We start from the raw sequence: 14,247 nt of genomic DNA on the forward strand, positions 1-14,247 counted from the left end.
CCCGGGTTGCGGGCTCCATCCCCAGTGGGGGGCGTGCAGGAGGCGGCCCATCACTGATTCTCTCTCATCACGGATGCCTCTCTCTCTCTCCCCTTCTCCCTGCCTCTCTGAAATCAATAAAAATATATTCAAAACAAACTAACAAACAAAACAGCTATGGCACCAAAGAAGGAAGGGGCAGGCGCCAAGGCAGGAAGAGCCAGTTTTTTTGGGGGTTTTTTTTGTGTGTGTGTTTTTCCTGCAAATACGAGGACAGCCAGCTTCATGTGTCCTCCCTGCCCATGCAGGTCGGGTGTGAGGTCGGGGGACTGGATCAGGGAGGGAGCCTGGCCGGCAGGGTGGCTGGGAGGCGGGGGGAGGGGGGGAGCGATTACTCCTTGGGGACTCCACACCCTTTCGTACAGAGCGGGGCGCACAGTGAGGTTACAGTCGTTCATGTGAAAAACAACAGTGTTGCCCAGTGGTTAGAGCGCCGGCCTGGGCACTGAAGGGTCATGGGTTCGATTCCCGGTCAAGGGCACGCACCTGGGTTGCAGGTTCGATCCCTGGCCCCGGTCAGGGTGGGTCTGGGTGGGTGTGTGCATGAGGCAACCAGTTGAGGTGTGTTTGTCGGTGGCAGAGAGGAAGTGAGAGGGAGAGATAGAAACCACCAATGGATGTGCGTCTCTCACATCGGTGTTTCTCTCCGCCCTCCCCCCCCCCCACTTCTTCCCCCTCTTCCTGAAGGAAGGAAAAAGACGACGCGGCACTTTTTTCCGGGGCCCCGAGGAGCGGAGGGGGAGAGCCCTAACGTATTGATCCCCTTTGATGGCAGCAAAGGCGCTGAGGCGCGGCGGATCCCACCCCAGATGACATCCGATCGTTCCAAAGTCCCCCCGCCCGCCCGCTCGGGCCTCCAATGGACGTGACCTCAGACGCAGGTGCAGTTCTGTGAGCTCTGCAGTCAGCAAGCTGGGGTGGGGGGTGGGGGGAGGAAAAGGGGGCGTGGGGCCAAGCACATACTTTGGTCAGGACACCAGAGTCCCACCCCGGCCGCCCTCCCCGGCCAGCGGGGTGAGAGCCGCCCGCCCGCCTCCGGGGAGCAGCCGATAAGCAGCCGGGAAAGGTCCCAATTCAAGGTCTCAGCGATGACGATTCGCTGTCTCGCTCCCCGGCCTGCCCTTGGCTCAAACAGATGTTCTGCTGGTGGTGGTTGCTGTTCTGTTTTGCTTTTTAATAAAAAGAAATTTCTATTTATTAATTTGAGAAAGAGAGAGAGAGAGAGGAAGGGAGAGAGTGAGAGAGAAACATTGATAGGGTGTTCCACCCATTCATGCACTCATTGGTAGATTCTTTTATTTATTTTTATTCTTTTTATAGATCTCAGAGAGGTAGGGAGAGGGAGAGAGAGAAACATCAATGATGAGAGAGAATCATGGATCGGCTGCCTCCTGCACGCCGCCCACTGGGGATCGAGCCCGCGACCCAGGCATGTGCCCTGATCAGGAATCAAACTGTGACCTCCTGGCTCCTAGGTCGACGCTCAACCACTGAGCCACACCAGCCGGGCTCTTTTTTCTTTAAAAAAAATTTTTTTTTAATTTAATAATTTTACAGAGAGAGAGGGGAAGGGAAAGAGAGACAGAGAGAAACATCGACGTGTTGTTCCACTCATTCATTGGCTGATTCTTGTAAGTGCCCTGCCCGGGGATCGAACCGGCAACCTTGGCGTATCGGGGCGCAATGCTCTAACCCACTGGGCTCCCCGGCCAGGGCCTGACGCGGATGTCCTGAGCCCTGTCTGCTTGGGGCCTCTGCAGCTTTTGGGGAAGAGTCTGTCTCAAAGTCGCAGGCGACGGGAGTTCAGTTATATAACGTTACGGATCCCCGCGGGGGGGGGGGGGAGGGGGGGGCGCGCTGCTTAAGAGAAACACGACTAATTAGCCCATAAAAACCGACACACCAAATGAATTCCGTCCTGCTCCGGTGACTTCCGCCCGGAGAAAGTTATAAACACACGGTGGATGGCCACGGAACCTATATTTAGCCGGCGCGGGGCTACCTGGTATTTATAATTAAGGAGGTCCAGGGAGAGAGAGAGAGAGAGAGAGAATGGGCAGTTTGTTGTTAATTTTTTTTTTTTAAAGCATTAAAAAAAAATTTTTTTTTTTTTTAATGAAAGGAATTAAAACCCCTGCTTCCCATTTCGCTCACACAGACACAGAGCAACACGCTCTCACTGCGGTAATTATAATGCCGACCCTCGTTAGGTTGCTTGCCTAATTTCCCGGTCTCCCAAACTTGCCTTCTGCAACACGTAGTCCTCCCCCCCCATCCCCCCCGGAGCATGCAATTAAGCTGCTGGACTTCCTGCGGGTTCCTGAAAAGGCCTTCATTTCGACAGAGTCAAGTTCATTTTCTCTTCCCCGAAGCCAGAGGGGGCTGGCTTCGGAGGAGGGAACTGACTTATATCCCCGGCCTCACCCTCTACCTTTCACGTCCACAAAGGCCCCACGTGTGGCAAACTCCACCACCTTCGCCCTGGAGATCGTCCTTCTGTTTTTTTTTTAATTTTTACACTAGTGGCCCCGGTGCACGAAATTCGTGCACATTAAAAGGGGGATTAATGAGAGGAAATATCTTAATATTGCTATTTGCCCTTTCTCCATAATAGAAGTGTCAGAGATGAAAGAAAATTACTAAAATGTATATGAATATTCCCCCTCCTGTCAGAGTCTGGGGCGCGCCGAAGGACCCAGAGTCAAGTCCCCGCCCAGCCACGTGCGCCTCGAAACCGGCTGCCTCCTGCACGCCCCCGGTGGAGATCGAGCCCGCAACCCGGGCCTGTGCCCTGACCGGGAATCGAACCGTGACCTCCTGGTTCACTGGTCGATGCTCAACCACTGAGCCACGCCGGCCGGCTGGCAGGCCGTGGCTTTCCCTCCTGAGTGTGCTTTTAAATTCCTCACTTTAGGAAATCCTCACTCATTCATCAATTCATTCATTGCATCGCCTTCGTGCGAATCCAGCTTTGCTCCTTGGAGGGGCTGTGGACTTGGTGTCTCCTCTGATCAGGGTCCTATCTAAGGAAGCCGGAACCCCTGGTCTTCGAGGCAGGAAGCCCTGGCCGCCAGGACAGAGCCGGCACCATGTATGCCTATTTACATATTTTATCACACTTAGCACGTTTTCATTTTGCCAACTCCCCTTAAAGCCCATTAAGCACTTAATTGGTTTGACTTCCTTGTACAACCAGGACATTTTATTTTTTTTTGCTTGCCTAATGCAATTACCATAATCTCTGCCTCTGCTTCTCCCTGGAGTCATCTTAACACTTTCTCCTTTAAAAAAATAAAATTAATATATATATATTTATATATTGATTGATTGATTGATTTCAGAGAAGGGCGAGGGAGAGAAACATCCATGATGAGAGAGAATCACAGACCAGCTGCCTCCTGCACGTCCCCTACTGGGGACGGAGCCCACAACCCGGGCCTGTGCCCCGACTGGGAATCAAACCGTGACCTCCTGGTTCCTAGGTCGACGCTCACCACTGAGCCATGCCAGCCGGGCAACCCTTGCTCATTTTCATGACTAAATATTTTATGTTTTTCTCCTTATTTTCTCGGACTCTCCCTCTAGAGCAGTGGTTCTCAACCTTCCTCACGCCACGACCCTTTCAGACAGCTCCTCGTGTCGTGGGGACCCCCGGCCATAAAATTATCTTCGTGGCTGCTTCATCACTGTCATGTTGCTACTGTGATGAATCGTCATGTAAAGATCTGATAGGCAGGATGGATTTTCATGGTTACACATGGAACATCATGAAAGCGCAGTGATTCATCACAAAAACAACATGTAATTATCTATGTGTTTTCCGACGGTCTTAGGCGACCCCTGTGAAAGGGTCGTTCGACCCCCCAAGGGGCCGCGGCCCACAGGTTGAGAACCGCTGCTCTAGAGCAGGCCCCCCCTCGACCGTTTTCAGGAAAATGTCCCACCCTCCTCTCGGTCCCTAAGCTCCCGGCTCACTGGGCCACTGTTCCCCGTTTTAGCTTCACGTGCCTTCATTCCTATTATGTGTTACGTGTTCCAAGTTTCATGTCCCTGGGGCGTTCATGTTAATAGAACAAGGAGAATCTATAAATAAGGGCAGCTTCGAGGAATAATGCACTCATTCTTCCCCCCGGCCCCTGCCCCCACTTCTCGTCCGTGCCCTGAATTCACCAGGAGGCGCGGGGCTCCTAGGAGGGACGCCTTACTTTCAGAAATCACCATTCTGGCCCTGGCCAGTGTGGCTCCGTGGGTAGAGCGTCAGCCTGCGGCACGAAGGGTCCCGGGTTCGACCCCCGTTCAGGGCACACGTCCAGGCTGCAAGCTTGATCCCCAGTGTGGGGGGCGTGCAGGAGGCAGCGATCCAAGAGTCTCTCTCTTCCTGTCCCTTCCTCTCTGAAATCAATAAATAGCCTATATAATAAAGAGCTAAGATGCAAATGGTTGTTGCGCCCTTGTGCCGGGGCCAGGGGGCCTGAGGCCGCGCCCCCCCCCCCCCCCACCCCACCGCGGGGCTTGACAGGGATGGGGTGGCCGGGTCTGGATCTTGTGCGATTCTGAGGCATGCGCAGGTGGACGGGGACTTGACTCTGGGTCCCGCAGCACACCCCAGACTCTGACAGGAGGGAGGTTTTCAAATACATTTTACTAATTTTCTTTCATCTCTGACACTTCTATTATAAAGGGCACGTAGCAATATGAAAATATTTCCTCTAATGAATTCCCGTGCAGCAGGCCACTGGTGTGTGTGTGTGTGTGTGTGTGTGTGTGTGTGTATTTATTTAGTTATTTTTGTTGTTGTTGTTAATCCTCACCTGATTGATTTTCAGGGTTAGCGGAAGGGAGGGCGGCGGAGAGAGACAGACAGAGAGAGGGAGAGAAAAGGAAACATCCATGTGAAATAAACAATCAGTTGGTTGCCTCCCCCACTGGGGCTGGGGAAGGAACCTGCAACCCACATATGTGCCCTTGACCGGGAATCAAACCCAGGACTCTGGTGGGTAGGCCGACACCGTAACCACTGAGCCACACTGGCCAGGCCGGGTGCCTGCTGGGGCCCCTCCGTCCGCGGCGGGCAGGCCCGGGAGCTGCCGGCCTCCGCCGGCTTATGAGCTTTATGGGCGTGCTGCTCCCCGGGGCTCAGTGCCTCTGCCCCTGGGGCACCAGCAAGTTATGGGGTCCCGGAGCCACACTAATCCTCGGGGATGCCAGACCGACCCCGGAACACACCTCGTAAACGCCGAGGCCCCCGAGGCCAGATTCCACGGGGATTTCTTGGATGACATCACCGGCCCCGTTCAATAGGCCCCTGGGCTTCGAACCCTCATCTCTAGACACGAATGTACGATGTCTCCGAGGGGAACGGGAGGTTTCTCCCAAGTCTCCCCTGCCCCCACCCCACAACCCTAAGAATCTTGTTGTTCTCCCGACATCTGTTAATCCTCACCCAAGGATATTTTCCCACTGATTTTTAGAGAGAGTGGAAGGGAGGGAAGGAGAACGGGAGGAGAGAGAGAGAGAGAGAGAGAGGGAAAGAGGAACATCGATGTGAGAGAGACACATCGATTGGTTGCCTCCTGAACGTGCCCTGACCGGAGCCGGGGATCGAACCTGAAACCCAGGTGCGTGCCCTTGACGGGGAATCGAACCCACAACACTTAGGTGCCAGGGGCGACGCCCTAACCACTGAGCTGCCGGCCAGGGTTCTCCCAACATTTGATTATGAAACACTTGTTGGCTGGACTCTTGCCTCTAAGCACCATGACTCCGCCCCCTCCCGGGGAAGGCATACCACCGGCTCCTGCATGTGCCCTGACCAGGAATCGAACTCGGGACCTCCTGGTCCAATCCACTGGACGACGCTCAATCCATTGAGCAACACCAGCCAGGCCCCCTCAGGATCTCTGAGCATCACTTCCGTGCCCGCGGTACATGCAGAAACACACCCTGCGGCATCTGAGATCTTGCTTCCCAGCAACTGTCAGTTTGGGCTGGAATACACTTCTATAAAAATGCCAAAAAACCTGCCCTAGCCGGATTGGCTCAGTGGATAGAGCTTTGGCCTGCGGACTGAAAGGTCCCGGGCTCAATTCTGGTCAAGGGCACATGCCCGGGTTGTGGGCTCGATCCCCAGTGTGGGGCATGCAGGAGGCAGCTGATCAATGATTCTCTCTCATCATGGATGTTTCTATCTCTCTCTCCCTCTCCCTTCCTCTCTGAAATCAATAAAAATATGTAAGAAATAAATCAATCAAAAAAAAAAGGAAAAATAATGCAAACAACATAAATAAATAACAAATAAAACAGCCCTGCTTTGAGACCCGCCGTCTAATGCACCCATAAGCATCCTGACCACATGGGGTAGATAAAACAGACGCCATGGGGCAGTGGGGGGGAAACAGTGGCAGCAAATCCACAAAGTCCCTCGGCCTCGGGGCGTGGGGGTGGGAGAAAGATCTCCCCGTGTCCCCAGGAAAGCCGGGCAGCTGCCGGCAGGGGGGACGCGCCGGGGCTGGCGGGCCGTCCATCCGCACCGACCAAGAACAAAGCGCCACAAATGCCTGACTCAGGACGGGAGCCCATTGCTGGAAAGTAAAAGCAACTTTGAGCAAGACAAAAAAAACCAAAAAAAAACTGGCTGGAAGGTAGGAGTGTCTGTAGTTCTCTGTAGCCACTGCTTCTGACTCAGGAAAACAGAAACACGGCCAGGGTGCTTTGTCAGAGCGAATCAAGATGGGAACTGGAGCCCGGCCGGCCTGGCTCCGTGGTGGAGCGTCAACCTAGGAACCAGGAGGTCAGGGTTCAATTCCCGGTCAGGGCACAGGCCCGGGTTGCGGGTTCGATCCCCAGTGTGGGGCGTGCAGGAGGCAGCTGATGCATGATTCTCATCATTTATGTTTATCTCCCTCTCTCTGAAATCAATCTATAATAATAATAAAAGCGTAATATGCTAATTAGACCAGACAACCAAGCGACCTTCCGGACGTCCTTCCGGACAACTTTCCAGACGAAGCCAGGGCTGAGCCCCTTGCATGAATTTCACGCACTGGGCCTCTAGTAAAAATATATTTTTAAAAAGAGGAAGAAACAATTATTTCCCCACTTCTTATTCCTCCGACTATGGAAAATCCTGTGGCCGGGCGGCTCAAATGCCATCGGCCGAAAAGCCTTCTGGGAACTTCCCAGGTGACACCAGCCCCGGCCGCCTCCGTTAGCCTAAGGCCTCTGGATTCCGCCTCCATCCCTTTTGCAACAGTGACTTAGGTTCTTGTCAGTTGTAGGTTGTTCCCTGCCTTGGTCGTCTCCGAATCACACGGAGGGGGACCAGCCCTGGCCGGCGTGGCTCGGTGGATAGTGCGTCAGCCTACGGACTGAAGGGTCCCGGGTTCGAATCCGGTCTAGGGCACGTACCTCGGTTACAGGCTTGATCCCTGGCCCTGGTCCGGGCACGTGCAGGAAGCAACCAATCGATGTGTCTCTCTCACATCGATGTTCCTCTCTCTCTCTCTGTCTCTCCCCTCCCTTCCAGTCTTTCTAAAAATGAATGGAAAAATGTCTTTGGGCGAGGATGCACAACAACAACAAAAAAATGACAGGCGCGAGAAACATCTGCCATACACTTACACCAGGAGATTAATATGCGTAAGACAGAGACGACACCCACAAGTTATGGAGATAAAAGATAACCCGATGGAAAAATGGGCAAAGAATACACATGAGCGATTCAGAGAGGAATTAGAATGACTAATCACGGTATGAGGAGGCATTTAACGTCCAGGGTCTTCGAAAGCAAAGCGAATACAAACAGCAAGCCCAGCAGGCGATCCGTGATTCTCTCTCATCATCGATGTTTCTCTCTCTCTCTCTCTCTCCCCCCGTCTCCCTTCCTGTCTGAAATCAATAAAAAAAAAATATATATATATATATATATATTTTTTTTTAAATCCACAGTCAGTCAATTCCAGGGAACTAGGTCCCAGGCGACTGCTATGCTGGGCCTCCCCCTGTCCCGCCCGAGCCCCCCGATACTCTGGTTGGAAAAGATTCCGGTCCGGGATTTTAACACCGGGCTCGGCCTCAGCTTAGGAAGACGCGCTGTGGGCAGACGAGTTTTGTTGTGCTGACACGGACGAACGCGGCGGGCTCGCTTGCAATTCTGGGCCAGGTACGGCCCGCTCCGGAGCTATTTCGGGGAAACTACGGAAGGCAAGCTGAGAATCCTTTAAGGCTCTCACATCTCCCAGGCCCCCTGGCATCCGGCCTGCCTGTGTCTAGGCCCAGTCTCAGAACCAACACCTTAGCTCAATGCAGGGGAAGGTACGGGCCCCACCCGGCACCCTCAGGTTAAACATTCCAAAACTCAGCCACCAGCTGTGGGGACTGGGTCTGAGAGAATCTCTCTCTCTTTTTTTTTTAATGTATTTTCATCATTTCAGAGAGGAAGGGAGAGGGAAATAGGGATAGAAACCTCAATGATGAGAGGGAATCATTGCACGCCTCCTGCACGCCCCCCACTGGGGATCGAGCCCGCAACCCAGGCATGTGCCCTTGGCTGGAGTCGAACCCAGGACCCTTCAGTTCACAGTCCGATGCTCTATCCACTTAGCCGAACCAGCCAGGGCAATATCTCTTTTTTTTTTTTTTTTAAGAAAAAAAGAGAGTGGAAGGGAGAGGGAGAGACACACACATAGAGAGAGAGAGAAACATTGATGTGAGAGAGACACATCGATTGGTTGCCTCCCACACGCGCCCCAACCAGGGCTGGGGATCAAGCCTGCAAGCCAGGTATGAGGGGTCCGATCCATGATTCTCTCCCATCATTGATGTTTCTCTCTCTCTCTCTCTCTCCCCCTTCCTCTCTGAAATCAATAAAAATATAAATTTTTTTAAAAAGCACCCCACTACAGATGAAGCTTGACATTTCTCTCCCCAGTTCCTCTCCCCCACTGCCTCCGTGTCCAAGCATTCGTAAATAACAGACTGGATCGACATGTTTCTTTTTAAAATCCACATGCACAGGCCCTCCACCTGCACCCTGCCTTTCGCTTGGCCCCGTGTCTGCCCCGTGTCTGCGTTATCTGTGCAGATCGGTATCTGCTTCATTCCTTCCCAATCGCCCTGAGCTACTCCACAGGGCGATCCACTTTTCCCCTCCTCGACAGATGGGGGGTTAGACTGTGACTCCCGCCACCTGCAAAGCGCCCCTGGACATTCCTAAACCCATCTCCGCAGGCGCCTGTGCAAGAAGGTCACTCCTGGATGTGAACTCGCTGACCCGACGCGACCTCCCGGTGGCCGGCCAGCTGACCCTCTCCAAAGTCCGGATGCCGCCCTAGCCGGTGTGGCTCAGTGGACAGAGCGCCAGCCTGAGGACTGAAGGGTCCCGGGTTCGATTCCCGGTCAGGGCACATGCCCGGGTGGCGGGCTCGATCCCCAGTGTGGGGCGTGCAGGAGGCAGCCGATCCGTGATTCTCTCTCATCATGGATGTTTCTCTCTCTCTCTCCCTCTCCCCTTCTCTCTGAGATCAATAAAAAATACAGTAACAACAACAACAAAAAAGTCGAGATGCCACCAAGAACTTTCAGCAGTGGCACCTGAGCGTGCCCGCTGCTCTGTGCCCTGGCCAGCACTGGACGCTAACATTTTCCCACGCTGGCCAATCAGAGAGGCGTGAAAACGCATTACTGCCTTAAACCACACCCGCCCCAGGAACTCCCCGGGACCTGGCCGCCCCTTCTCATGTGTACTTTTTATTTTATTTTTTGGTTAATCCTCACCTGAGGATATTTTTCCATTGCTTTTTCAGAGAGAGATTGGGAAGGAGGAAGGAGGAGGTTGGGGGAGAGAGAGAGAGAGAGAAACATCGATGTGAGAGAAACACATCAACCTGTTGCCTCCCGCACACGCCCCCCCTCCCCCCACCTGAATGTCTTATCTTCTCAGATGTTGCTGTGGTTAAAGGTACTGTTAACCAAGCAACCGCTCACCTCCCTTCACATGATCCGTGTAGTTAGTTCTGTCCTCTGTCCGTAATGACATTTGATTCTTTCCTCTTTTTTTTTTAATATATTTTATTGATTTTTTACAGAGAGGAAGGGAGAGAGATAGAGTCAGAAACATCGATCAGCTGCCTTCTGCACATCTCCCACTGGGGATATGCCCACAACCAAGGCACATGCCCCCGACCGGAATCGAACCTGGGACCTTTCAGTCTGCAGGCCGACGCTCTATCCACTGAGCCAAACCAGCCTCAGCTTTCCTCTTTTTTAAGGCCTGGTGTGTTATGGGCAATCTCTCGTAGGATGACAAATAGAGGCGCAGAAAGAGGCTAATTGGTCTTGTCCCTGGCACCGCATATATTTTCTTAATTAATCATCCCCTGAGGATATTTTTCCCCGTTGCTTTTTAGAGACTTTTCAGAGAGTGAGAGGGAGGGAGGAGAGAGAGACATCCATGTGAGAAAAACACATTGATTGGTTGCCTCACACACGTATCCTGATGGGGGTAGGGATCGAACCTGCAACCCAGGTATGTGCCCTTGACCGGGAATCGAACCTGTGACTCTTCGATGGGTGAGCCGACACCCCAACCACTGAGCCAAACCAGCCAAGGCACGATGCCTATTTTTCTTTCTTTGATTTCAGAGAGGAAGAAAGAGAGAGAGAGAAGAACCAATAATGAGAGAGAATCATGAATCAGCTGACTCCTGCACACCCCCTACTGGGGATCAAGCCCTCAACCTGGGCCTGTGCCCTGACGGGGAATCGAACCTGTGACCCTTCAGTGTCTAACCCAGCCCTGGGCAAACTACGGCCCGTGGGCCGGATCCGGCCCGTTTGAAATGAATAAAACTATTGAAATTAAAGACCGTACCCTTTTATGTAATGATGTTTACTTTGAATTTATATTAGTTCACACAAACACTCCATCCATGCTTTTGTCCCGGCCTCCGGTCCAGTTTAAGAACCCATTGTGGCCCTCGAGTCAAAAAGTTTGCCCACCCCTGGTCTAACCACTGAGCCACAACGGCCAGGGCGCGATGCCTAATTTTGACCGGAGAAGGCTCAGAGCTTTGATCAGACTCTCACAGGCCTCCAGGATTGGAGGGAGGCGAGCAACCAAGCCCGTCTCAATGACCTCTGCCCCACGTCACAACAAACAGAATCACGTTATCAGCTGAACAGAGGAAACGTAAAAAGAACCAGGCCAGGACTTAGGGCCGCGTGCCCAGATCCACCACCCAGGCAGGGCTGTGCGTCGGGGCAGGTACCAGGAGCGCCAATGGCCCCGCAAGGCTTTAGGGAGGGGAGCTCACACCGGACAGAGACTGTGGCCGCAGACGATGAGCGGGGACCGGGCTGGCCGGCCGGCCGGGGGGTAACACACGCTAACTGTGCGGACGCGAAACCGCTTCCATCCCTGGCCTCTGCTCCCTCGTGGACTCGCCCGTAAATCAAAGCTAAGAATATCTCCGTCGTCACGTTTATGAGTCACAAAACCTCCAGGGTTGGGAAGGCACGGGAGGTTCTTAAAGAGTTCTCACCGAGGAGGAGGGAGAGGCCGCAACGCCCGCCCAGGGCCTTTTCCACCGAAGACCTGCCGGTGGGGGGAGGGGGACAAAGGCTGGTTTTCAATAAAGAGTAACAGGCCCGGCCCGGCCGTGTGGCTCAGTGGTTGAGCACCGACCTAGGGAACCAGGAGGTCAGGGTCCGATTCCTGGTCAGGACACATGGCCGGGTGACACGCTGGATCCCCAGGAGGGGGCGTGCAGGAGGCAGCTGATCAGTGATTCTCTCTCATCATGGATGTTTCCTATTTCTCTGTCTCTCCCTTCCTCCCCGAAATCAATAAAAATATATTTTAAAAACAAATAAATAAATCGAACCCAGGACCCTTCAGTCCGCAGGCCGGTGCTCTATCCAACTGAGCCAAAAGGGTTAGGGCCAGCATTTTTTTTTTTAATATGGCTTATTGATTTTTTTTTTTTTTAGAGAGAGAGAGGAAGGAAGCGGGAGAGAGAGAGATAGAAACATCTATGATTGGTTGCCTCCTGCAGGCAATCGAGGCATGTGCCACCTTGACCAGACTCGAACCCGGGACCCTTCCGTCTGCAGGCCGACGCTCTATCCACTGAACCACACCGGCTAGCCTCTCTTGCTAAGTGCCAGCCTGAGTGCCAGCCGGGGCCGCGGGACGGCTGCTGGCTCCCCCGCCAGCTCATTCCCAGCCTGGCACTTGGCGACAGTCACCCCGGATCAGTCCAACAACTTGTTGACTGTGTGCACACTGTCCCTGGCCCTGGCCCTGTCCCTACACAAGCTCGGGAAATGACTTGTCCAGGGTCACACTGCCCGTCTGCGGAGCCATTGCAGAAGCCTAGAAACCGAGCACACGACCCCACCCCACGCCCTGCATCTCCCACCACCACCCGCTCCCGCGCGCCTCCGGCCACCCCCGGGGCTACTGGGTCCCGAGCTGTCCCGACAGCCGCCCTCATAGCGACTCCCAGGCACAGGCACCCGGGGGTCCCCCTCCAGGAGCCGGGGCCACAGAGGGCGCAGGGGTCCCAGGGAAGCCCGGCCACGCACCACGCGCCTGTCACCCAGCAAACGCCCAGCCGCCCTGGCGCGCGCTCAGGGTCCAGTTCTCCGTCGAGGGCAGCGGGGGGCGGGGGGGTCTCAGGCCCGGAGAGCCCGGTGGGCACGGAGGACAGCGCCCGCGGGCAGAACGCTGCGCTCCACCGCCCCGCCTCGGGCCGCCCCGGGCAGGTGTCCGCTCAGGGTCACCCCGCCCGGGGCCGCGCCACCTGGTGGCCCCCGCCCGCCTCCCGTGCGCCGCGCTCCCGGGCGACTCCCCGCCGGGTGCCCGGGCCCCCACCACCGCGCGCGCGGGCCGAGCTGGGTCCATCCAGGGGCCCAGGAAAGTTTGGGGCGCCGGGCCCGCGGCACTCACCTGGCCCAAGTTGAGGTAGCCGTGCGCCTGGGCCACGCGGTCCGCCTGCGCCGGGCCGCCCAGCACTTGCACTGCCCAGTGGTTGGTGTAGACGGGGCGCGGCGGCGGCGGCGCGGAGCAGGCGGCGGGCAGCGCCAGCAGCAGCAGCCACTTCCAGGGGCGCAGCGCCAGCGGCCGGGGCGCGGGCCGGTCGGCGTCCCCCGCGTCCTCGGCGGCGGCGGCGGCGCGGGGCCCGGGCGCAGGCGGCGCGCGCGGAGGCATGGCAGCGGCAGGCAGGCTCCGCGGCGGGCGCCCGAGCGGTGAGTGCGCCGGGGGGGCGGGGTGCCGCCTTTTAAAGCCGCTCCGCGCGCCGGGGAAGCGCCGCCGCCGCCGCCGCCGCTGCCGCCGTCGCCGCCGCAGCGGGCGGGAGCGAGGGGAGGGGAGGGGAGGGGGAGGCGGCGCGTTCCCGCCCGCGCGCCCCGGTGGCGCCCCTGCGCCCGTCCGCACGCGGGACCCGGGACGCCCCTCGCCGGGAACTTCTCGCAGACTTTTTGGGGGGTTCGCGGGACGCAGGCACGGACGCCGGGCAGCCCGAGCGAGCGGCGGCCGTGACCCCGCGTGACCTCCTGGGAGGCGGGAGGGAGGGAGGCGGGGAGGGCCCAGGGCGCATCCCCGGTGAGTCCAGTTCCCGGAGCGCTGGGGGCGGGCCGCGCCCTCCCACCTGGTGGGCGGCTTCTAGCGTCCCCATTGGCCCGGTCCGGTTGGGCCTCCTGCACAGGTGGCCTGGCTCCTTCCTGCGTGAGGCCGTGGACTGGCACAGGGTCGGGGTTCCAGGGGGAAAGGGAGTCACCAGGGCCCCGGCCGGCCTGGCCCAGTGGCTGAGCGTCCACCTGTGAGCCAGGCGGTCACGGTTCCATTCCGGTGAAGGGCACGTGCCTGGGTTGCGGGCTCGATCCCCAGTAGGGGGCGCGCAGGAGGCAGCCGATCCATGGTTCTCTCTCACCATTGATTCTCTCCCTCTCCCTTCCTGTCTGAAATCAATAAAAATATTTAGATATTAAAAAAAGGGCGGGATCATGGCACCGTCCCCCCAAACGAGACCTAGTTGTAGGGGCACAGACATCCGACCCATCAGCTGGGCTCCTGGGGTGTCCAGGAGACACCCAGTGGTGCAGCGAAGCTGGGGCCCACCTCAGGAAGCGGGGTGCGGCCGCCTCGCCAAGCTGCCCCCTGGATATCTGTGGGATCGCGGGGAGGGAGCGCAGTGTCCCTCCTGCAGA

At 56.2% G+C, this 14,247-nt stretch overlaps 1 protein-coding gene across 9 annotated transcripts in view; it reads right to left on the minus strand.

Moving 5' to 3' along the window:
- PCSK6 (proprotein convertase subtilisin/kexin type 6) overlaps positions 1-13,597 on the minus strand; it is a 54,378-nt gene extending 40,781 nt beyond the window's left edge. For 7 of the 9 annotated variants that reach the window (XR_004975190.1, XR_004975187.1, XR_004975189.1 and 4 more), the window contains exon 1: positions 12,989-13,597. Coding sequence is in view for 5 of the 9 variants with exons in the window: in XM_036355800.1 (XP_036211693.1) it covers positions 12,989-13,249 (261 nt within the window). In the remaining 4 variants the exon portion in view is untranslated. The remainder of the gene's footprint in view (positions 1-12,988) is intronic. The other 2 variants (XM_036355798.1, XM_036355799.1) reach the window with 2 other exon arrangements.
- Positions 13,598-14,247: the final 650 nt, after the last annotated feature.

Source organism: Myotis myotis, unplaced genomic scaffold (assembly GCF_014108235.1).
Source record: "Myotis myotis isolate mMyoMyo1 unplaced genomic scaffold, mMyoMyo1.p scaffold_m19_p_23, whole genome shotgun sequence".
NCBI classification, from domain to species: domain Eukaryota; kingdom Metazoa; phylum Chordata; class Mammalia; order Chiroptera; family Vespertilionidae; genus Myotis; species Myotis myotis.